The sequence below is a fragment of the Lipophrys pholis genome, assembly GCF_963383615.2.
Source record: "Lipophrys pholis genome assembly, chromosome: 1".
Lineage (NCBI taxonomy): Eukaryota > Metazoa > Chordata > Actinopteri > Blenniiformes > Blenniidae > Lipophrys > Lipophrys pholis.
This window is the reverse complement of record NC_137635.1, coordinates 49,536,095-49,560,739: the sequence shown is the minus strand read 5'-3', so window position 1 is coordinate 49,560,739 and position 24,645 is coordinate 49,536,095. Positions and strand designations below refer to the sequence as shown.

Genomic DNA, 24,645 nt, shown 5'->3' with positions numbered 1-24,645 from the left:
TTCAAGGTTTCACCGATACATCCTCATAATCCACATTAAATCTCCCCCCTCCAGCTTCCTGCAGTGCTCACAGCTTAGTTCGATGCGGATGAAGTCTTTGATGCCCAAGTTTTCCAGGAACACCCCAAAGGAGGACGTGGTCTTAAACAGGAAGGAGATATCCGCGCTCAGCTCTCCGTGGAAGGTGGGAAAGTGGAGGTACGACGTCTCCTTGTCGAAAAACGCTGCGTTCCAGAAATTCTCTGGGGAAAAAAAGGAAATAAATTGAAAACCTCCATCATGACCTTTAAATGGAAATGGCAAAGGAAACACGCGAGTCACTGAGTTCACCTAATGAGCTCACGCATGATTTTTCTTACGTAGTCTCGCATGATTAATCAAGCCAAACACATATCCATCGCTCCCCAGGGTTAGATGCAGAGAGGCTATAATTGCAATTAATTGGAAGACGAAAAGGCAGCATGCTTCTTCGATTTACCTCGTAATGCACTTAATGAGACGCGAGTATCAAAGCGTGAAAACCTAAAAGGTAGTATGCATTAGCAACAGCTCAGCTAATGATAATTAGCTTTTATCTGAGGAAGTCGCACGCCCCGAGAATAATTAACTCCTGACACAGCTGGCAGGTGGAACGAAGCACAGAACAAAATCCTGCCGTCTTAGAGCTATCGATTCATCACGCTGAGGTCTCACCATCAGTTCGAACAGAATTCATCGAACCCAGCAAACACTGGGTGGACTTACTGTCTCCACGACAGACCAGAGGCCCCACCCTGTAGGCCGCCTCGGACCCCGGCCTCTGGACGTCACCCAGCACCAGGGACCGGACGGGCAGGCTCTGCTTGTGGGTCAGGAGGCCCGAATCTTCCGTCCTGGATGAGATGAGAGAGAAATAGAATTGAATCGAACAGAACAGAACAGAACAGAACAGAACAGAACAGAACAGAATAGAATAATATAGAATAGAATAGAAATACTTTAATCACAGAGGTTTTCACAAGATAGATCTTAATAAATAGAATAGATAGTTCAAAAATCAAATACGATGGGATAAAAGTAATTTTTTAAAATTAAATTTAATAAAATTTATTTAATAAAATTAACTATCAATATTTACCAGGCCTAATGGTGACTGATATAAGCACAGAAAGAATGAAATTTAGAGAAAAACACAACAGACACTAAGTAATACAAGGAGGGGTTATACAGTCTTATGGCCACGTGAAGGAAGGAAGGATAGAAAGAAGGAGGAGGAGGTGGGAAATTTAAAATGAGGAAAAATAGCAGAGACAGACACACTATAACAAAGAAAAATAAAGGGAAATGATGAGGGAAATATGAAAAATAAGGAGCAGAAGGAGAAAGAAAAAGTAGAGGAGATGAAATAGATTTAAAAAAAAGAAGGTAAACGTAGAATACCAACATGAAGATGGCAGATTAATAAAACATAAAAAAAACTATCACGAAGGAGGAATACAGGCGAGTGAAAACACACAAAGAAGCATCATCCGAGTGGTTTAAGCAGATGAAGATAAAAACAGATGAAGATAAAAACAGAAACAATTGAATTAACAGCTTTGATGCTGATGAGGCTCCTTTGCTCCACAACACCCAGACAACAACTCCTCGGCTCTTGTTACAGTCTGGCACAACATTTTTCTGCACACAGGACAGTTTTCCAGGCAGATGGTATCAGATTCATCCTGACACCCGACAGTCAGTCTCTGCCAATTTCAATGACAGCCCGATCCGAAGGAGCTCCCCGGTCCGACAGCTGAGCGAGCGGCGCCGTGCATTCAACACCCGCGTTCTGATAATCTGCACGTCAGTCTTCTTGTCAGGTGAGAATTCATACCCGGGACCTGGAAATGAGTGGCGTGTTCTCACAGCGGGCCGTAGAAAAAAACAGCGCCGGCGGTGGGAAGTTTGACGAACGCACACGGCGAATAGGCGTGGGGAGCGAGTTCCATCCCGTACCGAGTCGACGCCGGGTGCTTCTCAATGCACGGAGCTTAGACCACGGCGCGCCTCCTCCAAGCAACACCAACTCTCAACTTTACACTTCATGAGTTGCTGCTGAAGGCTGGTCGGCTCCACGTTCTTATTAAAACTTGATGGAGAATCACAACTCATCTCAACAATCACAACTTGCCAAAAACGCCGTTCCGATCACTGCCTGGCCTCCTTCTGATAGATATTTAACCTTTGACCTTCATTCTTTGTTGTATTTAAATCGGACTCACGCTGTTAATATCTTTTATTTATTTTTTTGCACTGCTTGCTCTATGTGACTCATATGGCATTCTATATTTCTTTTTTTTTGGCGAAGTCCGATTTAGTTGCTCTGGTTTGTTTGATGAGTTCCCTGTAAAAAAAAAAAACGTGACGGCAGCGAATTTCCGTGAAGCTGAAGCAAACTAACACCGTAACGATCCAGTTTCCATCAGAAACGTAAACATTGCCGAGTGTACGCATATCCCTCATGTGAATTCTCCTGTTTTTTTCATCACCTCTGAAATGCACGCAAAAAGCGCAACCTATCTGCATGCAGTTTCTAAAAGGCTCATAGGGTATATCAGTATATCAGTATATCAGGCCCAGTGATGGTGAGCAGGGTGTCAGTCGGTACAGTTGTTGCCATGTGTTTACGGTAAAAAGGCCAAAGGTCAGTACCACTCCGTGCGGTCGGCGTCGCAGTTGCAGTAATGTTCTGGATCCACGCAGTCGCCCTGCAGGCCGCAGGCACACTGCTGGCTGCCGGGCTGAGCGCCGCCCCAGTAAGTCTGGACACGTCCAGGACCCGGACCGCCGAGCCACCAGCTGAACGGGGAGCCCTCTGAAACACACACACACACACACACACACACACACACACACACACACACACACACACACACACACACACACACACACACACACACACACACACACACACACACACACACACACACACACACACACACATTTTACTGGACAGCAGTTATGAACTTTTCATTTTAGTTCTGCGGCCCCATAAAGCCACATTCCATCTTGAGTGGGCTGTACTGGTAGAAACTGTGCCATAGTAACCTTTAAACTTTGAAACTGGGACGCTTTTCTTTGTTGTGGCGAGGTATAGCATTTTCTTCTTGTTTTGACAGCGAGTCTGTGTGAGACCTTGGGAAGAGAATATTCAGATAGGGAATGGTGTTTAGATATGGAATTCCTTCCCCTAAATGGAACCATGTATCCTGACCCTCTGGTCTGGCGGGGTGTGACAGAAAAGGTATATAACGGATAGACGTTAGCTGTTCGACGTGATATTTGCCGCGCGGTCTCTCCCAGACTTACACCATCGCCTGTGAATTCTGATGCTCCCGACCTTATAAATAAATATCTTTATGTGCACGCAAGAAGGCATGAGCGAAGTCCTTTTTCATCTTCTTCACATCGTCACCACCTGATTAACAACGGTGGCGCACGGTTAATGTGATGGAAATGTCTACATTTGGACAAAACCAAACAATTATCACAGAAAATGACAACAATCCCGACATAAAGCCAATTTAGATGAAATCTTCTTGTGAAAATACGGTGAAATATCCCCCCAAAACTCCTCCCATAACTGTTGCATTGTGCGTGTTTTTACAAACTCACCCTGACAGCAAGACTTTGAGGCTAATGCTAGTTTGCTAGCTTTCGTAGCAGCATCATCGTGTTGTTGTTTCCAGTACTCTTAAGGAATTTGTAAAAAAAATAAAAATAAAAATCGATGTTTTCTTTAAAATTTTTACTGTTTTCTTGGTGGATTTACCAGATCGGAGCCTCTTGCAGGTCATTTTTGCCACACCGGCCTTATGTTTGACACCACTACTCCGTCATTACTTTAATAGTGTTATTTTTTGCAACACCAGCACATATTTCCGTAGCAATTCAAAGAGCAGCACTAACATTTTGGGAAAATTAACACCAGAACTCTCTAAAGTTTGATAATATCTAAATATTCCTAAAGGGAAATCTAAATCAGAAATAATCCAATATGCTGTTAGGATGCAGTGGAGCGTGTTCCTACTTTCAAAACATAGCGCTGCTTGTCGACCTGAGGCCTCTTGGCGTCTGAAGATGGACTCGTGATTGCATGGGAAGACTCACCATCTCTCATCTCTCAATATGACTCCATGACTCGTTTTCTCACTCCTAACCCTGAATATATTGTATTCATACAGAGGACGGCGTCCCCTGAAAAGAGTATTTCACATTCTGGCTGCTGTGTGTGTGTGTGTGTGTGTGTGTGTGTGTGTGTGTGTGTGTGTGTGTGTGTGTGTGTGTGTGTGTGTGTGTGTGTGTGTGTGTGTGTGTGTGTGTGTGTGTGTGTGTGTGTGTGTGTGCGTTAGGGAGGATGGCGAGAAGGTGATTGCAAATGTCTCTGCTGAGTCGGCGCTTCTTCATTTTCCCGGCGAGCGCCCGAGAGTTTAGAATGGAACTTTTTTATTTTTCGACTCATTCTTCCTTCTCCACCGCGTTCACTATTTTCATCCATCATTTTATTACCCGCCGCACCAAAAAGTTGCTCCACCAGTCAAATTTTCCCTCCCGTAGCTCCGCAAGGAGTTATATTGATGTCACACTCAAGCTGTATTGATGTCAGCGTATCGGTGGGTCCGCTGCTTTGAAACTATTTTAACTACGGGATCCAAATGACAAAGTGTTGAAAATTGCCACGATAAAGCCGTCATCCAGCAGAAAAGCTGGAACACATTACCCGTGGCATTTGTAGTTTTTAATGAAATTATGATGATAGAAGGCAGTATGATGTGGTACAAAACTTTCGGGACGAGCTGTAATGACTTTTTCAGCAGTCACATTTACTCTCGGCCAGAAATTAACTTTGTTCCTGTTTATTGTTAAAGAGCAAGGTTCAGCGTTTTTACTTTTTTGATTTCATTTTTTTTGCCAAGGTCTATTGTGTTGCTGTCTGGTGGAAATAAACGAGAGCGCTGTGTCTTCCCCCGCTGTGCTTAATGGAAACAGAAACATATCCTTGTCTCTATCCGCTTTACTCATTACTCACATGACCTGCAGTCTCGGTGTAAAACACTCCGTGTTTGTATGTGGGCAACAAATAATAATCCGACATCTGGACGCAGACCTGATATTCATCCACCACATTAAGGCCGTAACTAAATCGACTCGCTGCCATCTGAAAGATATTGCAAGAATTAAAGGATTTCCGACAGAACTTGTTCATGCATTTATGTTCAGTAAAATAATGCCACTTCAAAATGGCTAAAATGGTCTGAAAAAGAAAAAGAAAACAATCAATATAATGATCTAAGTTGCAGAGTTATCTGCTACTAAGCCGCATTCAATACACTCTGGCGAACAAAGTGATTCTAATTCTGTATTTAATGCTCAACACCTCTGAGTCAATACAGTCACTCCGGAAGGAACAAATCCTGAACAAACAAATTGTCTGGATCGTTTGTAAACGGAGCGAAATGACTTGTCTGTCGGGGAACCAGCCTGCTTTCAGCAACATGCATTTAACCCGACGCGTCAATTAGAAACAAGGGACTATTTACTCTCTTTTGTTACACTCACAGGTTGAGGATGAAAATAAGACTGAGTTGGGTTTTTTTGAGATTTATTTCATTAAAATTGACTTTATGTCAAGATGGCAGTAATTTTTTGGAGTAATTGTTTAGTTTTTGTGAAAATAAAGACATTTCATATATTCGGCACCACGACGAAGAAGAACTTTAAAGTTTCAATTCAAAGGTTATTATGTCATTATTATGTATTACGTCCGGCCGCTTGAGATGTTTGACATCCCCGTGTTAGATAATTACCATCGCCAGTGAAAGTTGGCGGAGAAGGTTACGTTTTTTTGTACGTATGTATTTGACCAACTTTTGCAAAAACCTCTCACCCAAACTGCATGAAATATTCAGGGGTGGTTTGTCACCACCCAGGGGCCGATCTCATATGTTTTGGGATGTTAACCGCTATCCACAAATGTGGCGTTGACGACGGTCTGCGCTCTACCGAGTGTAGCTCTAGTTAAATAGTAAGATGACCTTTGAGAACAATTAAGAAACAAATAATCGTGAATCCTCGGAGTGAAAGTCAATCGCAGCATTGTTAATGTAAAGCACAAAAACAAAAAAGGATATTTTAGCAATAGATGGTTAAATTGGGCCACATTTGTAAAGGACATGCGTTTGTCGGTTGAGCGGTAGAGTTGAGTATGTTGGTTGTGACCATGAAAAACTAGAAAACACCAAAACAGGGGTTAGATTGGCCTTTAAAAGGAATTATGTGTCAATAAAGTAAAAAAAATAAAGAAAAATAAAATCAGATTTACTTTTGCAACTGGAAATGCCATTACTTTTACTTGAGTGGAGAAGAGAAACCGGTAATTCCCACTTCCCGTGACTGCACAAAGCAAACATCTCTCACCCAGGGTGTTGAGGAGGCGGGACTTGCTGCAGTGGTAGGACAGCTCCTGCTCGCAGTGCTCCGATTGGCTGATGGCGGCCTGAAGCTGCTCCTCTTCGGACGGATACTGGAAGTGAACCGAGTGCTGGTTGGAACCCGGAGACGCTCGGACTCTGGTCAGCTCGGTGTTGTTGTGCTGCATCACCATCCACGTGTCGTCCTCTGACGGAGACACGTTCACACAGTGGATTTAATAAAGACGTAGAAATACATGTACATAACTTCACACTGCTTACAGTATTTCTGGACCACGTGTGTGCTAATTGATTACCGTAATTTCTGGACTATAAGCAGCTACTTTTTTTTAACATGCTCTGAACCCTGCGGCTTAAATAATGATGTGACTAATTCATGGGTTTTTATGGGTTAATGAGCTTCCTGCTGCTGATACACGGGTGATGCATTCAGGTGCATCACGTAACTCCTAAATTTTAATTTATTCTTTAAAAATTTGGTGGGTGTGGCTTATATTCAAGTGCCCTCAATAGCCCAGATATTATGATAGTCTGAAATAAAATAAAATAAAATAAAATTAAATTAAATTAAATTAATAAAAAAAAAGCATTTTATGCTTTGAAAGTGTGCTTTTATTTAGACTAAATATACAGTTTTGTCAAGCTCAGTATCCCTGAAGGACAGACCATTTCTGTTTATTTACATAGAATTTCCTGAAAGCTTCATGGAGCCACCACAGAGAGGCTGAAGAGTCACCACAGAGAGGCTGAAGAGCTACAGGTCGCAGACCTCTGGTCTCGTCTATTGAGGCATTATGAAAGCACACTGAGGTAAAAGAAGATCATGAAATGATGTTCGAGTGTTTCTATCTCTTGTGTGGCTCGTTTGAAGGAGCTGTAAAGAAAAGCTTTAAAATCTGTGAAGAAATAGGGAAACGTGCTTCTACTGCCACCATTAATTTGTATTTATTGCAATTTGCACTTTAATTGTTCAGAAAATGAGACACAGTTTCTCAAAGGCCACAATGAGATCCCTTTTAATGATTTCCATTTTATAAAAATGAATCATTTTAGCGATTCAATTATCAACAGGGCTGGTAATTAATCTTCTCTAAATCAAATAATATGTGAATCGACGAATTGCAGTTAATTGTGTCTTAAGATGAACTGTCACTGTTACGTGTTCATCAAAAAAGAGTGAACGTCGATCACGGTAAAAAAAATAGAAGAACTAAGGAAAATAACAAAATGGACACAAAAAACCTGATGAACCAACAAATCTGTAACATCGTAGCTCATATTTATATGATGGTATACAAATAACATGAGGGATTAAGAGAAAGGGAGGAAAAGAGGAATGAAGCTTGACACTGAATAATGAAAGGAACATCATCGTTTGCAACGATGTCAGTTGATCATATGATGATGAAGCACATGGGTGTGTGTGTGTGTGTGTGTGTGTGTGTGTGTGTGTGTGTGTGTGTGTGTGTGTGTGTGTGTGTGTGTGTGTGTGTGTGTGTGTGTGTGTGTGTGTGTGTGTGCGTGTGTGTGCATGTCACCTGTCATGTTGCAGTACACCAGCTGCGGGCTGATTGGTCCGCTGCCGTCCACGTCGATGTAGAAGTGTCCCGACGAGTTGCCGTTGTGTTTGTACGCCTCGCAGGACTGCTCGTACACCGCTGGGGGGGGGAGAATCACGAGATCCACAGCGTCAAGGGGCTGGGAGGGGTGTTGTGTGTGTGTGTGTGTGTGTGTGTGTGTGTGTGTGTGTGTGTGTGTGTGTGTGTGTGTGTGTGTGTGTGTGTGGTGGGGGGTGGAGGGGTGGAGGGGTGGGGTGGAGGATGCACGCATCTCATGATCAGAGCAAAAGAGAAAGTAATCTTAAGACGTCCCATAAACTAAAGTTTAATCCGACTGGAGGCGACAGCAGTGACTGATGGGAATACACACACACACCCGATAAATAAAACTTTATCAGACCTTTGTCAGGCCTTCCTCCTCCTTCTCCTCCTCTTCCTCCTCCTCCTCCTCCGCCTGCATAACTCTCACCGCCTCCGTCTCTATTTCACACCAGAAGTGCCGTCCACAGTCGACGGGCGGACCTGCTCAAGTCAAAGATGCCGCGTTCCCGTCCGTTCCTTGTCTTCGTCCTTCTCCACAGCCGTCGGCCTTTTATCCACCAGCTTCTTCTCGGTGTGCAGAGAAGCGCCGGTGATCAGAACGAGAGCGGAGGTGAAGTGTGTGGGAAAGCCTCCTCCAGGCAATCAGCGCACCGCCAGGGAGTCTCACCCTTGGCATCACCACGCTGTCATGCTTGGCTTATTATTTCCCCGGTATTTTTAGTCACAGCTACAGTCTCATCAGCCTCCATCGTATGACGATAGGCAGAGCTCAGAGAAGATGATCGATTTATAAAATCTGAGTTCTGGGTCTCCCTGTACGGTGAACAAACGACGTGAGAATCTGAGATATTAAAGCATATTTTAGTCCAGAGGCCACTAATAGTACAATTTCATCTTGAGTGGACCGGACCAGTAAAATAGTGCAATAATAACCTTTAAATTGAAAGTTTTAAGTTTTTCTTTGATGTGTCGCAGCGAATACGTGACGAGAAAGTCCATATTGTTGCAAAACCAAACAATTACTACTGAAAACGACTACGATCTCAACATAAAGACAATTTTAATGAAACCTTCTGGTTTCATTAAAAACCAGAAGGTTTTTAAAAAAAAATAAAAAATTCTCCTACAGCTGTTGCATTATGGGGGATTTCACAATTTCACCCTGAAAGCATGGCTTTGAGGCTAATGCTAGTTTGGTAGCTTTCATGGCAGCATCACTGAAATCTCAGCTCGGGACTCGGTGTTGTGTTGCCACTCTTAAGAAATTTGATTTAACGAGTCTTTGTTTTCTTTGAAATTTTGTCAGTTCGGAAAGTCAGTGCATGTGCTTATAGAGAATGATTGGTTACGTTTGTAGTTGATGTCTAGAACTCTTATGGAAAAGCAGGAAGATTCGATTTCTAAATTCTGTTTGGAGTTTGCTTGTTTTACCTTCTTATGTTTGTTGGATTTTTCTTTTCTGTACACTGGTGCTTTGTTCCATGTTACAAAAAAAACAAAACAGGGAGGCTAACGCAGTCTCCACTTTAAACTTTAGGATTAAGACTTTTCTGTTTGGTAAAGCTTACAGTTAGGATGAGTTCAGGCCACTCTGGACTATTTTCTCGAGAAGCTGCTATAGGTTTAGACTCCTGGGAGATTCGTTTCTTTCTCACTCGTGTTTCACGATGACATGTCACTAACATTTAGTCTCTGTCCTGCAGTCTCTCTCTCTCTCTCTCTCTCTCTCTCTCTCTCTCTCTCTCTCTCTCTCTCTCTCTCTCTGGTTCTGCAGGTTTCTTCCTGATAAAAGGGAGTTTGTCTTCTATACTTGCCGATCTGGCATCATTGAGTTTTTCTCGAAAGTCAAAAGTGCCTTGAAATTGTTGAACCTAAAATGTGTCATTGGATGTGAATGTTTGCGTTTGATTATCAAAAGTGTACTCTCACCTGTCTGGGTTTGGACGATGTCTCATTTCAGCAGGAGAGTTTATGTATCTGTATCTGTTTGTGTGTGTGTGTGTGTGTGTGTGTGTGTGTGTGTGTGTGTGTGTGTGTGTGTGTGTGTGTGTGTGTGTGTGTGTGTGACATTACCCTGGTTTAGAGTATTGATTCTCCCTTTATTAATCTCTGGAAAACATAATAGAAACGATAATAAAAATAGCAGGATCTTTATCGTATTGATCCAATGACATTTCATTTACTACTGTAATGTCGGATCGCTCCCCGTCGGCGTTTGCCCCGGAGTTTTTATTAATTCAGAAGTGAACAAATCTCCATTATCCCGTTTGACACATTCTCTCAGCCTAATTCGTGTCTCATTTCTCGCCTCCCCGCCTCCCCGCGGCTGTGGCTTCCCTCCGAGGTTGTGTGCAGACGTTTGCATTCCGATGACTTACAGCTGTGGCAGGTGGCTCCGTTGTATCCGCTGTCGGAGCAGTTGCAGTGGAAGACGGTCCAGGACTGAGTGCAGTGGCCGCCGTGTTCGCAGCGGCTGGGAGAACACCTGAGCAAAGGAGGGAGACGGACACCGGGTTGAATTAAAAAAACAAAACAACCAAAAACACCTGAGGGTTGATAACAGATCAGCTTTGACACGCCGGTAAACGCTTCTTCTCGACATTAGGGGAACTTTCAGAGGACAACGGAGGCTTCAGAAACAAACAAAACACTTCCTTCACCTTTGAATATAAACATACAGATAAATACTTCACTCAAATGTCAGCTGATTCTCTTCTGGTTTGTAAATGAAAGCCGCAAAATGCCGAGAGGCTTTTAATGTCAAAGTGTATATCAAGTATCCGAGAGGACGTCATGCAGTGTTAAACGTTTGATTAAAATGATCATCCTGCATTCAGATTGCTATAAAAGCTGCACCTCAGGGGGGGGGGGGGGGGGGGGTGGAGTGATCATCGATTTCTCTCGTTGATTAACTTTTCTTCTTGATTTTCAAGGAACAAAATCAACAAAGTGCTGCTTTTATTTTAGCGACAAATGGATTCTTCTTTTTAAAAATCCACAAAAGTCAAACACGACACTTGGATTAAGTGGATCATGTGATATGGAATGAAATGATAGATGCAGTATCTTCATTACGGAATATAAGACAACCTCACTTTGTCCGGGATATTCACAGGAAAAACACGCAGAAAGTGTTTCCTTATCATTAAATCATGTCACTTCAGGGTTGTCGAGTCTTTACACTGGAGTTTGATGGTGGTAAAGTAGAACAGGAACAGAAGTGGTATGATAATAAGACGTTTTCAAATCTCTGCGAGTTCTTTAGGGTGACAGAACAAAACACAAGCAGTCGCTAAAACATTTTCTGCCACGTTTAAAAAAGAAAAGGAAAAGAAAATACAAACTTTATTAAAGTAGCTGTAATATAGTCGAGAGTAAAAACCATGTAGCTTCTCAAGCTTATTTATTTGATGTCCACAACTAAAAAGCAGCTTAGATTGAACTGAAAAATTTGTCTTTAATAACTGTTTTTTTGTTTTTTTACATGAAGTTGCGTGAAGTTGTTGATTTGTTAAAAAAAAATAAAAAAAATAAAAAAAGAAGCAAACAGCTTCCTTATTTTGAGTTCTAACTTCTGAAGATGATTCATCTGAAACCTCTCTCACCCTTCCACGGTCCAATCCAAAAACAAAATAAAAAATCATTACTTCACAGATTTGTGCTTTTTAGATGTTTTTTATTTTATTTTTTTCATATAGCATAAAAGGAAAAGTTTTCGTCTGAAAATAAAAATCTCCTTTATTTCTCCCTGGCAGCAGATCTTCAGACTCTAAAAAGACTGTTTGAAGTGGCTCTTTTCATTGAATCCCGGCTCCCGGCAGACTTCACAGGAGCTCCGTGTGTTATTTATAGATAAATATCATACCGCTGCAGCCATCGTGACATCAGTCCTGTGTGGGAGGAAGAGGAGTGACGAAGGCTTTGGAGATTATGAAAAACGCCATGTTTCCCACCGCCGCGATGAAATCAATTAACTGAGACGGGACGGAGACACAGGAGAAGCCTTGACATGTGGGATTTGCGTCCACAGTGGGAATGCGAGCGGCTCCCGAGGGAGGTGGTAAAACTGCATCCTAGTATAAGATGGACGCAAAGAATACTGGCCCTGTTCCCATCAGCCACTGCAGCCAATATGTCAACATTAAAGTCAGTCATTTTGTAACTGATCTGAATAAAGATGCAGTGGTTTGTTATTGAGAGTAAAAGCAGAAGGGATACAAAGATATGCAGAAAAGGGATGCGATTTGTCATTTTCATAGTTATTAATTAAAAAAGAGCTCAATTTTATAGTAAAGACGCCACAAGAAAAACCACAAAGGTAACAGCTGCTGCAATATGTGAGTGACTTACACTGGCAAAGACACGGGAATCGAATAAAGTGGAGTGGTTTTCGCTCAGAGAGCAGCGAGTCATTTTTCCGGTTCACACGTTCCATTTGAAAACAATATATCAAATGAAATGCAAGTATTAGGTGCCGACTCTACACATCCTGAGGGAAAAGCTTTTCTATAAATTGTTGAATGCACTCTCTAACAAGCACGCTAATGAATACTTTGTTCCGCTTTGTTCCACATTCGTGAAAAACAAAAAGTTCCATTCAACCAGGAATTTCTACAAACCAGAACAGAGCTTAAAGTTTATCGCGTGAGTTGTATTATTAATAAGTAGGAATTGGCAAAACTATTTTGCCAAATAACAAGACAAACACCTACATCTTTAGCAGGGGTGTCAAACATAAGGCCCGCGGGCCAAAAGCGGATCTCAGGAGGTTCCAATCCGGTCAAACCACCAAGCAAATTGTACAAATTTCAAAGAAATCACTGATTTTCTTTAAGCAAATTTCTTAAGAACACAACACATCACTGAGACTCAAGCTGAGGTGGGTTTGTAAAAACATACATAATGCAACAGCTACAGGAGACGTTTTTTTTTTTGAATATTTCACTGTCTTTTGCACCAGAACATTTAAGTAACATTGGCTTGATGTGGCGATTGAAGTTATTTTGGGGAGTAATTGTATGGTTTTGTGGAAATATAGACATTTTCATCACGTATTGTGTGCACCACAACAAAAGGGAAAGCTTAAAGATTTAAAGATTATTATGGCACTATTTTTTAAAAAATGGCATTCATCATGACACAAAGGATGGACATATAGTCTTTGATTTGCTCACACTTTACCCCCCAAAAAGTATAAATGATAAAAACGTTTTTCAACTGAAAAACATTGTTTGTGCATTTTTGTTCCAGAAAAGTTTCACCTTTACTTGACAACGTCTTGAAAATGATGTTGGTTTACATCGCAATGGCAGAAACGCTGAAAATGATGTCGTTTTCAACTTGGGTCATGAGTTGGCGTTGTTTTCTTTTGTTTTCAAAATCCCAGGAGAATGAAGATTGAGAGTCATGATACTCCGGAGAAAACCTTGTTGTTATTGTCCATCCACTGAGCATGTGCAGAAGGACTATTTACTATGGCGCATGCACAATAGCAGCATGTGAACCGAACTGCGTGGCAGTGGTGACGGCATCCTCCTGATTCAAACAGCATCTCGAGGGACATGGGGAGAGAAGATTTACCGACAAATCTGCACACGGTGAAGCCAAAACCGTCATGAAGTGTCCCGAGGAAAAAAAAAATGGAAATCACATAACTCAGCCTCTAATCTAAAGACAGAAGAGACGATAGGAAGGGATGAGTAATAGCTCCTTAACCCCCACTGGTTCCTTTCCATCTGTTTCAGGAGACACACACGTCACTGGTGTTGTGTGTGTGTGTGTGTGTGTGTGTGTGTGTGTGTGTGTGTGTGTGTGTGTGTGTGTGTGTGTGTGTGTGTGTGTGTGTCTTCATATCTGAACAGGCGTGTTTCAGTCACCATGTTTCCTGTTCAACTGTGTGTTCGCCTGAACCAAGGGAAAGATATCGAACAGACAACCGATGACTGCTAAGAATCTGCAACCTCCTCTTTATTTAGGTAAAAACACAAACTCAGCAGCCTGTCAGCCGGCAACAGGCAAGGTTTTTTTTTTTTTTTTTTTTTAAACATCCATTTATCTCTATACTATGCTTTAATCTGTAGTATGCTGCAGCCTTGCAGAAAAGGAACTTAGCTTTCACTTCAAATTCACATTACTGCACTGCACGGTTGTTATTTACTTTATGTGTTGGGCTGGTTGGAAATTGTGCGTGTGCGTGTGTGTGTGCGCGCGTGTGTGTGCCAGGTAGGATTTGAGTAATCTGAGCATTTGTGGTTGTAGTAATTAGAGTGCATGATCCTTATTTACAGCGTGTCTGTCTGATTGCTGATGAGCTACAAAACAACTGCAGCGGGAAGTCTCTAGGAAAGTCTCCGGGTAGCACCGTGCAATAAATACGAGACGACCATATGAATGTACAATAATGATGTCATGTATATTGACGGTGGACATGGCATTTCTTTGAACAAGAACAGATGTTGTGAATGGGTGAAGGTGGTATGTTTCAATCAGGCATACGGTTGGACAGAAATGAGAACAGACTTCTATCTGACTGGTTAAGTTGTGTAATTTTAAAGGGGTCATATTACGCAAAATTCACTTTTAATGGTTTTCCAACAGTAATACTCGTCCCCACACCAGGGAATGACGTCTCTTTGGAGAAACATGGGCTTCGGTACATGGACAGAACAAGATGGCGGATTAATCAGCCAACTTTTTAGATTACAAAATGATCCACACCACCATTAGAGCGTCGTTTACTAATTTGTGTGAAGCAAACCGACTCGCTAGAGATTCACTGACGCAGGGAAATCAAAAGAAAACAAAAGCCTGTCACCTCATTCAACTCAAGCTTTTTGATGTCGACCTGCGGAGAACAACATACAGTCTCTGTTTCCACTTCTGGTGAAGCTGAAAGCTTCAGGAAGTTAGTGGACTGTGTTTAGCATAAATATAAGGCGCTCCAGTTTCACTGATCGCACAAGACTGAAGGCGAAAGTGTGATAGATGCTGGGCTGCACTCGCTTGATGATTTCACTCTGTTATTGGTCTATTAAGAAACACGAATACAGTTACATCAGCCTCCCCTCGAAGAATTGTCTCAAGCCGTATTTTCCATAAAACTTTTTTAATCTCATGGACCCAAAATCGAATTGAAGCGGGAATGTAGAGTGGAAGCTCTGAGTTATTCACTTGTTCTGTTCCAGTGAGCGGTCAGATCTGTGAAGAAAGCAGAATTCTGCTGAATAATAATCTGATGAACGCAATAGGAAGAGAAAGCTATTCAATTAAACCCACTGGAGCAGGTTGTCTCTCTCTGATGAAAATGTGTGTGGTTGTATTCGGAAGTACATTCAGTCACGTGACCATGTGTCTTCTGCGTGAAGCATGGAGGAACATCAATAATCGCCTTAATTGTCACTTTTAATTGTGCAGTGCTTTTAGTCACATGGAGACAGCAGGTGTCTGCTTCTGTTATCCACGTCTGTAGATCTGAGATGGCTTTGGATTACTTTTACAACGATGTAAGTGAGAGGAATTGTGTACAAACAGTCTGACACATGTCCAAACTTAATGTGAAAGATGTTAAAATTTAGTGTACAAACAGGTTCAAACAGTCTAAAACATGCCTAAACTTGTCTTAAACAGGTCTAAACTTAGTCTGAAACAGGTCCAAACTTGGTCAAAAAAACATAACAAAATTTTGTGAAGCTTAAAAATAGTGCAAGTATGGACATTTACCTTTAATTGAAGCAGTTTTTTTCAATATCTTTTTTTTTATGTCGTCTTTTTTCATGTATGTTTAGTCCATATATAACACCTGAGCTTCTCATCTTTATTCAAATGAAAGTAGACAAAAAAGTATTGAAAAGTAAAAAAAAAAAGAAATTGATGAAGTTTCTCACTGTGTGAGAAATGCTGCTGATTCCATCATGTTGCTCATTTAAACAGCTTTGATCACAGATGATCAAAGCTGTTGATCATCTGTGATCAAAGCTGAAAAAAAAAAAACGGCACGCGAGGATTATGCGCACTGTTAGAAACAGATGAGTGAAGACAGACCACAAAGAAATGCTGACTCATCTGATCTCAATGAGAGTGAAACAAACAGCTGCTGCCAGTTGTTGTTTCGCTCCACAGATCTCCAGCAGACAATAACTCTCCGCTCCTTAATGGAAACGCGGTGAGGGTGAGCGCTTCACTTCTTGGTCGTGTGTTTGCTACTTTGCGGGGACCCAACGCAACACAGCGCTTCACCTCGGAAATAAATCACTCTGCCAAAACAATATCAACCAAAAGAAAAAAAATGATCCTTCACTTCTATACAGCGCTGTGTGTCACATCAAGTTATGTGACAAAACAATCGGGGTAGCCCGAGAACGAATGAGGAATATGCTTCAGAGTGACAGAGCATGACTCCAGCTATTTTAGTTCTCCACTCGGAAATTTGCAGTACTCTGACAGTTTATGACTGAAAAATGATTTCAACAATGGCCTGGAACGCAATATGGGGAATCATTTCGTAGATTTTCTTTCAAGAAGAGTTCATATACATACAGAAGACCCGTTTACATGACGTCGGTTTATGTAGAAACGCATCATTTTTTGCGTTTTCATTTCAGAAAAAGTGTAGTTATCATGCCAGGCCACTAGTGGGCACTGTTGTTAGTTTTTGTAGTAAAACTACATACACACATGCACCCAGTAGAGATTCGCGACGACAGATGATAATGTTGGATTGCTATTATAGTAACTCAACTATAAAACTACCGACTCCGAGGAGAATCTGGACGGGGGGTGTTGACACTCTAAAAGCAACATTGTTCTTATTGTCCATCTACTTGTGTATGTGCAGAAGAACTATTTACTCTGGCTGTGGAGCACAGGCACAGTAGCAGTGATGCGTTTTCCCGTGTTTACGTCTTTTTCGAAAAGTTCCACCGCGGAAGCCGTTTTCAAAAATTTGCATTTTCAGTGGCTCTGGTCGTACAAAACGCAAGAAATGCTTTCAATTTTCACTTAAAAACGTTGATTAAATGGGGCCGAAACGCTCACTGATCTTGTGATTTTCCACTCTAAGCTCTGGGTTTTTTGCTCTTGTTTTTTGATTTTGCACATTTCAAGTTGCATGTTGTGGCTGCCTGTGGACTCTCGTAACCTCCCTCTGCTTTCAGGTTTGTGTGTGTGTGTGTGTGTGTGTGTGTGTGTGTGCGTGTGTGTGTGTGTATCATGTAAGGGCCAGTTTATTGTTCGACATCGCCAGTCTATTTTTACTATGTGTGTAGTCCTCATTCCAACCTTGGTGTCCCCCTGTGTCTCGTCTGTCTGGTCTTGACCTTTGACCTCTGCCTGTTTGTGGTGTTTGTGAGTTTATGGACTCCGCTGCAAAGCTGGCAGATGTATTCTGGACATCATCTCTGCTTTGAGTTGTGCTTTTGGGCGCTCCGTGTGAGCCGTGACAGAAGCACCAACACTCTTGTAATTCATTAGTTAATTAAATTAGTAGTTCATTACACTTCCATTATTTCCCCGTTGGGACGCATCAACAACAACAACTCTCCATGGCTGCTGCAACACACCCTCAACTCCTGGGAGGGTATAAATCACTTCACCAGAAAAGAAAAAAAAAAAACACAACTGCTTCATTTGTACGAAATAGTACATAACTATATTCCCTTAAGTAATAAGAAAAACACAAAGAAAACCAGTGGGGGAATGAAAACATGCATACCAGTAATTGTAGTAATCAAACCATATCGCTAAGTGTTTTTTTTTGCATAATTCACCTGTCAATGATGCCACACATGTCGATCTGAAGTTGGGTGTAATTTCCCAGCAGTCTCTGCTGCACCGCGATAAGATCGACCGGCTGGTTGTCCAACGTGAGGAGACGCATGCAACCCTGGAAACTGTCGGAGAGATTTCTGCACTCAGGACCGTCTGCGTCAGCTGGGCAACCTTAATGAGAAAAGGGGGAGAAAAGCTTTTAAACAAAACAATCGTGACGAGCTCTACTGAGAATATTATGGACACTATGTCCAGACGAGACTGGCAGCTTAGATCAGAAAAGGTTTGGGGAACTGACAGAAGTGTAAGACTCACTTTTCTCCTTTTATTAACTTTAAGAAATTTAAAAATGGCATCACGTAGTAAAACTGTGGTTTTACAACACAGAGTCGGGCTGTGATTTGTGGCGTCTTGCAAATTCCTCAGTGGCTCATAGCATGCAAATATAGGTCGAATTATTACGCCGTTTTCCTTCAGGTCCGTTTAATGTTCACGTGCAAGGTGATAAAAGAGCCTGAAGCCATTTAAGAACAGGCTTAATATTGCTGAGCAGAGAGAAAATGAAAGAAATGTGAGAGCAAACCAGTGGAGAATAAAAACAAAGGACAAAAGGAAGGTAAAAAAGAGGAGGACAGATTGAGGAGAGAAATAAAAGGAGGACGAGAGAGACATAAAACAGACTTATAACTTTCATTATAAAACAGCCACAAGCTGAAAATGAGTATTGTTGACACCGACTGTACGGCGCAATATCAACAACGTTCAAATATTAATAGACATCTTTCAGGGCAAATGTGGCAACATTCATTTAAGCTGAACTCAAACACGCACATCCTGTCGTTACTGAACCGACAGGTGAAGTGGTGAAGCTGCAAGCGTGAGGTAGAGTGAAGCTGATGTGCTGACGGGGGAAGTGACATTTCTAAAAACAGGATACGAAATAGTTGGGTTGGAGAGGTGGTGAGCAATCTCGCCACACAGCAGGTGATAAACATCAACTTAAGGTTATTTAGTGACTGTTAAACTTCCCATAGACGTGAATGTGAACGTGTGCGATTGTCTGTGTGTCGTTCTGGTTGTTCTGTGATGGTTGAGTGCCTTCACCTATAATCAACTCTGAATTCTCCAACACTTAAAGCAGCGTAAAGGAAGGATGGATGGATGGAGAAAAAACGAAGGCAGTTTTCCAGCAAGAATCTTGGTTATATGAAATTTCTGTATTTGTTATTTCATATATTGGTCTTACAATATAAGATTACAAATGTGACTTTTCAAGGGTTTCTCAGTTTTTTAAAGATTTTTAAATATCAGTAGCCGTGGTTCCTTTGAAAGTTTCCGATTCACTGAACGGCACTTTTGTTTGTTTTTCAAAACTTCCAGGAGGAATGTAAAACTACTTCATCTGAGTCTAGACCCAAACTCAACTGCTGTGAGGTGAGAGTTCTGACACAACTTTGGACGGACGCCATGTTTCACTCTCACCTCCAAAGAAAATCTGTCCTCCGGCGCTGACGGGAAAAGAGGGAGTCGCATGAGCCACGCCCCCTTCTTCTTTATCCACGGAGACTGTGAGGTGACCGCGTTTGGAAGTCAGATCCACCGAGTGCCACTGACCGTCGCTCAAATCAGAACCTGTGAAAACGCCGGGGGATGTCATCACAAATGTTTGATTTGACTGACAGGAGAGAAGAGGTTAAAGGTCGACTCTGTAGGTGGCTGACCACTGACCTGCACTGAGCGCCAGCAGCTCCTTATCACCTTCATGAATCAGCAGCTGGAGTCTGGAGTCACTCAGGTGCAGCCAGACCACGCCCCTGTGCCGCGGGAGGCGGAAGGTGGCCAGAAGCCCCGCCCTGTTCCACGTCCTGAACTGGAAGCCGATGGACACGCTTCCCGATGATGACGATGATGATGATGCTGATGACGATGAGGAGGAAGGGGCCATCGTCCATGGCATCTGCAGGAAGTTCTGCGGCCCGGCGAACGTCACAGCGACGGAAACTAACTCGCTACAAGAAAAGGTCACATTGCCCTGAGAGAGAAGGAGGGAGGGAGGGGAGAGCGTGAGAGAGAGAGAAAGAGAGAGAGAGAGAGAGAGAGAGAGAGAGAGAGAGAGAGAAGGGAGGAGGCGGGACGGGGAGAAATGATTACGAGAAAGATAAAAACAACAGAAAACATGAATATTAATCAGTTGCAGAGGGCGTGCCGATGTGCCCTCATGTCGCAGTGATCTCATCAGCAAGTCTCCTTGGGAATAAAAGCAACGGATGCAAGCTGAAAACACCAATGTCACCCAGACCACGAAGCTGATATGCATATCCACCGCTATATAGACATATCCGTTACAGTCCATTGTTTTGAGTAGTGGTAATGACATCGGGTCCGTTGCTGGGGCTGCAGCCGTAATATATTACAGTCCTGCCTCTCTGCTGGGAATATCAGCCAGCTATCTTTATAATGCTCCGGAAACACAGGTGACATCTAAAAGCCCTTTGTAGGGCTGTTAAAGTGATGTATGAAAGTATGTGGTGGAGAATGCATCACCCCAGCAAAATAGAAAGTAAAAAAAAAAAAAAAAAAAATGGGCGATAAAAGTTTGTGAAAGCCATGCACTGACACACACCTACCTAAAATACTCCTCACACTGCCTTTGCATAAATACATCTCTGAAAGCACTACATTATTCTGTTATCGTTCCTTTAAGAACAGCTAAAAGTGGCTCTACATTTAAATGGACCATAACAGTGTTCATACTTCACAGCGAGAGCTGAGGAAGTCTTGTAAAAACAGCTTCTATTAAGGCTTCAGTGGTGCGTGCGAGCCTCTCAACCTTTATCTAACCAAGACGTTTTGCTTCCCTGCTCTCTGGTCCTTAACTGTAATGAGAAGCCTTTTTATTAGTAATGGTTCAAAACTTGTTCCACACTTAGCTTGTTCCATATAAGTATTGTCACCGCAGAAACCTCTAATGGCTGGGTCGGGGGGCGGGGGTGGGTGGGTGGGAGGGTGAGGTGCCCAAGTTTTAGATACCATCAAAGCTCGCATGTCGACACATCACTCAGCGTCCTCGTTATGAGCTCATTAGCATCGTTAAACAGCGGCACCACCTGCATCCACATCCAATTTCCCAGCGGAGCAGCAGTACAAGGATGTCAACATGTGTGAGGACACCAGCATGAATAAACGCCGCGGCAGCCGGGAAGGATGATCTTCAATCGCAGTGTGCCGCCGTCAAATCTCAAGCCCGCGAATGTGTCGCGGGTTCTTTTCTGGAGGTCACGCAACAAAAATCTCGATTCTTGTCGTGATATATGCATGTATATATATAGCATTGTTCGATTTAAAGTGTATTAACCAATATAGTATTTACAAAGAGACTGCGATTCTTATCAGGTACAAATGTGGTTGAAATGACCATTCATCATGCATCATTCATCATCGCCATCAAACTAAGGCACATTTTACATGACAACATTTTCAAGTGAAAATATAAATATTTTATTTCCGTTTACAACAGAATGGTGCTCAGGGCCACTGAAATGATGTCTTTTGCAATATGCTCGATATCCATCTTCATGGAAACGGAGGAAAATGCAACTTTTCTGAAGCACTGCTACTGTGCATGTGCTCAACGGCCATAGTAAATGGTTCTTCTGCACATGCATGGGTGGATAGACAATATGAGAGTCTCCCGTGATATCAACATCATCGTTTGTCCATACGAAAGTCCGTGTACTTGCCATTGTTAATGTTTATAGCATATTGCTCTCTGCGTGTGGTTTTATTACAAAAACAATCAACAGCACCCACTAGTGGCCCAACAGGATAACTACAGAAACTACTTTTCAGCGTTTCTGCCGTTGCTGTGTAAACGCAAAACTTTTCTGAAACAAAACCGATGCGTTTTCACTTGAAACATTGTCGTGTAAACAAGAATCCAAGAATTCATAGTGACCAAATTGGCTATATGTGTCCACCCATGTACGGATTGTTACACTATTAGTTCAGCACTAAAACTCATTCATCCTTTCAATGGTAAAACCAATAAAAAGCATCCCCTTGACCCTGAGACGTTTCCTGAAGCCCCCTGGGAAGGCCCCGTCCCACACTTTGAAAACCACTGGAGGCTAAAGTTCAGTCGTTTCTGTGCTTGAGGGGTTGGTGCTGGAGAAGCTGCAGTGGTGTTGGGATGCATCGTAATGAGGCAGCGATCAAAAGAGCCAACCAAGCACAATGACTCATCAGTTTTTGGTGGGCCAAAAAAGTTTTGTGGTGGGCCGATTCTAGTAAGTGCTTTTTTTTTATTTTTCCTCCCCATTTTAGGTGGTTCAGATCCAGCTATTGATGCTGTATTCTCTCAGATATAAAAGCCCAGAGCTCAAGGAGTTTGAAGAGCAAGACATCAAAGTCCCTTTCTCCCCTCAAATGATTTACATGATCTGTCATCATTGCACAGGGGAGAAAAAAAAAAGACTTTGTGTCCTAAAAAACAAAACCGAACCAAAAAAAAGTTAGGCCGGCTGGTGTTTGCGTCACGCCAGCTGTCTTGAGAAACCTGCTCATTGATGAGTGTTGTTTATTAGAAGATGATGGGCGAGACAGAATTTTGGCAGTGAGGAACACAAAAGCTTTAATTGAAATAACATCCTTACTTTTTCAGTTCAGGGATAAGTTATCAATGTATATAGATTCATTTTGACCTGTTGTCATGAAGAGAAAACAAATGAGTCTCACTTTATCCATTTCCAAGTATCTAAACAGGTAAAAGTGTATTTATATTTATGAAACATAACTAAATATAGTTTTTCTCACTTTACGATTCTTGGCATTTATGTTGCATTATCAGCGATTTCTTTAAAATTAGCTATGCATATTTTAATATTTTGAAGTTATTAGATCTTTTTTTTTTTTTAAGCATTATTACAATGGGTGTTGAAATAGTATTAGACTTTAGATTGTGGAGTTTAGGATTGAATTCCTAAACTCATGGTACAACCATCCAAAAACTAAAAGATGCACAACTTTGGTAATATTTTTGATTATGGCTTAAAATCCGTCGTCAGATTCTCCCTGAACCACAAACAACCCCAGGTTCTTCTCTGAGCGTGTTAATAATTTCATGACATTTCTCACTACACCATGAAGCGTGACTGCTGTTACAAGCTACAGCTGATAACAATAAGTAGAAAATAATGATTAAAACGGCACCAGCACTGCACCAAAAGCAATAGTTTGCAGATTTCCAAGAAGGTAAAAATGTACAACAACAACAATACTAGGTTGTATTTATTATTTATTTGGTGGAAAAGTAGAGCTATTATTTTAATTGAAGGAACTGAGTACCATCAGCGAAGTATGACTGGTGGTGAATGTATAGGTGAAGTTCCCACTGAGACACACTCCTTTGCTAAACAACCCACCAGGATGGCCGAGTGGTTAAGGCGTTGGACTTAAGTTCCAATGGATGTATGTCCACGTGGGTTCGAACCCCACTCCTGGTACATTTAGCTTTGAATTTAGTTCAAACAGTTTGTCTTATTAAAGGTAATCCAAAAAGTTGGGTAGACTATTTCACCACACAACTAATATGTAGTTCATCATGCTTATTTTATTTCTCAACGGAACACAATAGAAAGCTACTAGGATGACTGAGTTATTGAGAAATGGGACTCATTGCTCATGGAAATTATGTCATTTACATTAATATTCTGTGACTTTGGTCACTGAAGTTGACTGACCGACACATAAAAAAAGCCATATTCTCCCACACCAGGATGGCCGAGTGGTTAAGGCGTTGGACTTAAGATCCAATGGACAAATGTCCACGTGGGTTCAAACCCCACTCCTGGTACAATGCAGCAGAAGGTATCATTTACTTTCTAACTTCTTCATGCTCTACAAACTATCACGTCCAGATGTCGCTCCACGCCACCAGGCATATAAAACCACTTACCTACAATGACAACAACATACATTTCCACAGGGTGGGAGTCACATGTTTGTTTACTCTTTGGACCCGTTTACACGGCAACGATTGAAATGAGAAGAGATCGATTTGGGGATTTTTTTGTTTTCGAAATGTTTTGTATTTACACAGCAACATTTTGAAAATGAAGTGAGTTTACACAGAAATGACAGAAACGCCGACAACAACTTTAACAAAAGCGAGTACGCGGACATTCGTACGGGCAGATGACCAAGTTGGATTGCTATTATGGCTGACTCAACAAGTCCCAGGAGAATATGGAATCTGTCATGACACTCGAGAGGCCGCCATTGTTGTTCTAGCCCATCTACTCGCACATGTGCAGAAGAACTATTTACTCCGGCCGTGGTGCGCGCATGGATTGTGTCCAAGTCAATCAGTCTGTTCCAAAGAAAACCAAATCAATCTCTTTCACTCACTCAGGAACGCCCACGAACTCCGCTGGATGAAAACGTGCGCACACTAACTCGAGAGAATCTGCAATTAAAAAAAAAAAAGTCTCACTGCTCATCTGTAAATCCTTAAAGATTCAACAACATGAAGTCCTCTTCTCTCATCTCCTACTACCTTCAAAATGAATCGCTCCGACACTGGAAACCCAAAGGCTCTTTCCTCAACAATCAGCAATCCCCTGGACAGTCGTTCAGCCATTCACAATGAATAAATGTACATTTTCCCTCACATTTCTTTTTACCAAATCGACAGCATTTACAGCAATTTAACTACTACTCCATCTGCGCCTAATTTATCCACCTGGCCTCATTTAACCTGCCAACCATTGTCTTTCCTTCAGTCTTCGCCACAGACCTTTCCAAGCTCATTACTCAGCTGATCCTGGCAC

At 42.0% G+C, this 24,645-nt stretch overlaps 1 protein-coding gene across 1 annotated transcript in view; it reads right to left on the bottom strand.

Moving 5' to 3' along the window:
- Positions 1-24,645, bottom strand: part of LOC308114469 (contactin-associated protein-like 4) — a gene marked incomplete at both ends in the record, with an annotated part of 106,206 nt that overhangs the window by 29,099 nt on the left and 52,462 nt on the right. The window contains 9 exons of the mRNA XM_080471350.1: positions 72-242; positions 745-872; positions 2,674-2,836; positions 6,439-6,639; positions 7,991-8,110; positions 10,432-10,538; positions 17,818-17,989; positions 19,301-19,450; positions 19,547-19,850. Coding sequence (XP_080327476.1) covers positions 72-242; positions 745-872; positions 2,674-2,836; positions 6,439-6,639; positions 7,991-8,110; positions 10,432-10,538; positions 17,818-17,989; positions 19,301-19,450; positions 19,547-19,850 — 1,516 coding nt within the window. The remainder of the gene's footprint in view (positions 1-71; positions 243-744; positions 873-2,673; positions 2,837-6,438; positions 6,640-7,990; positions 8,111-10,431; positions 10,539-17,817; positions 17,990-19,300; positions 19,451-19,546; positions 19,851-24,645) is intronic.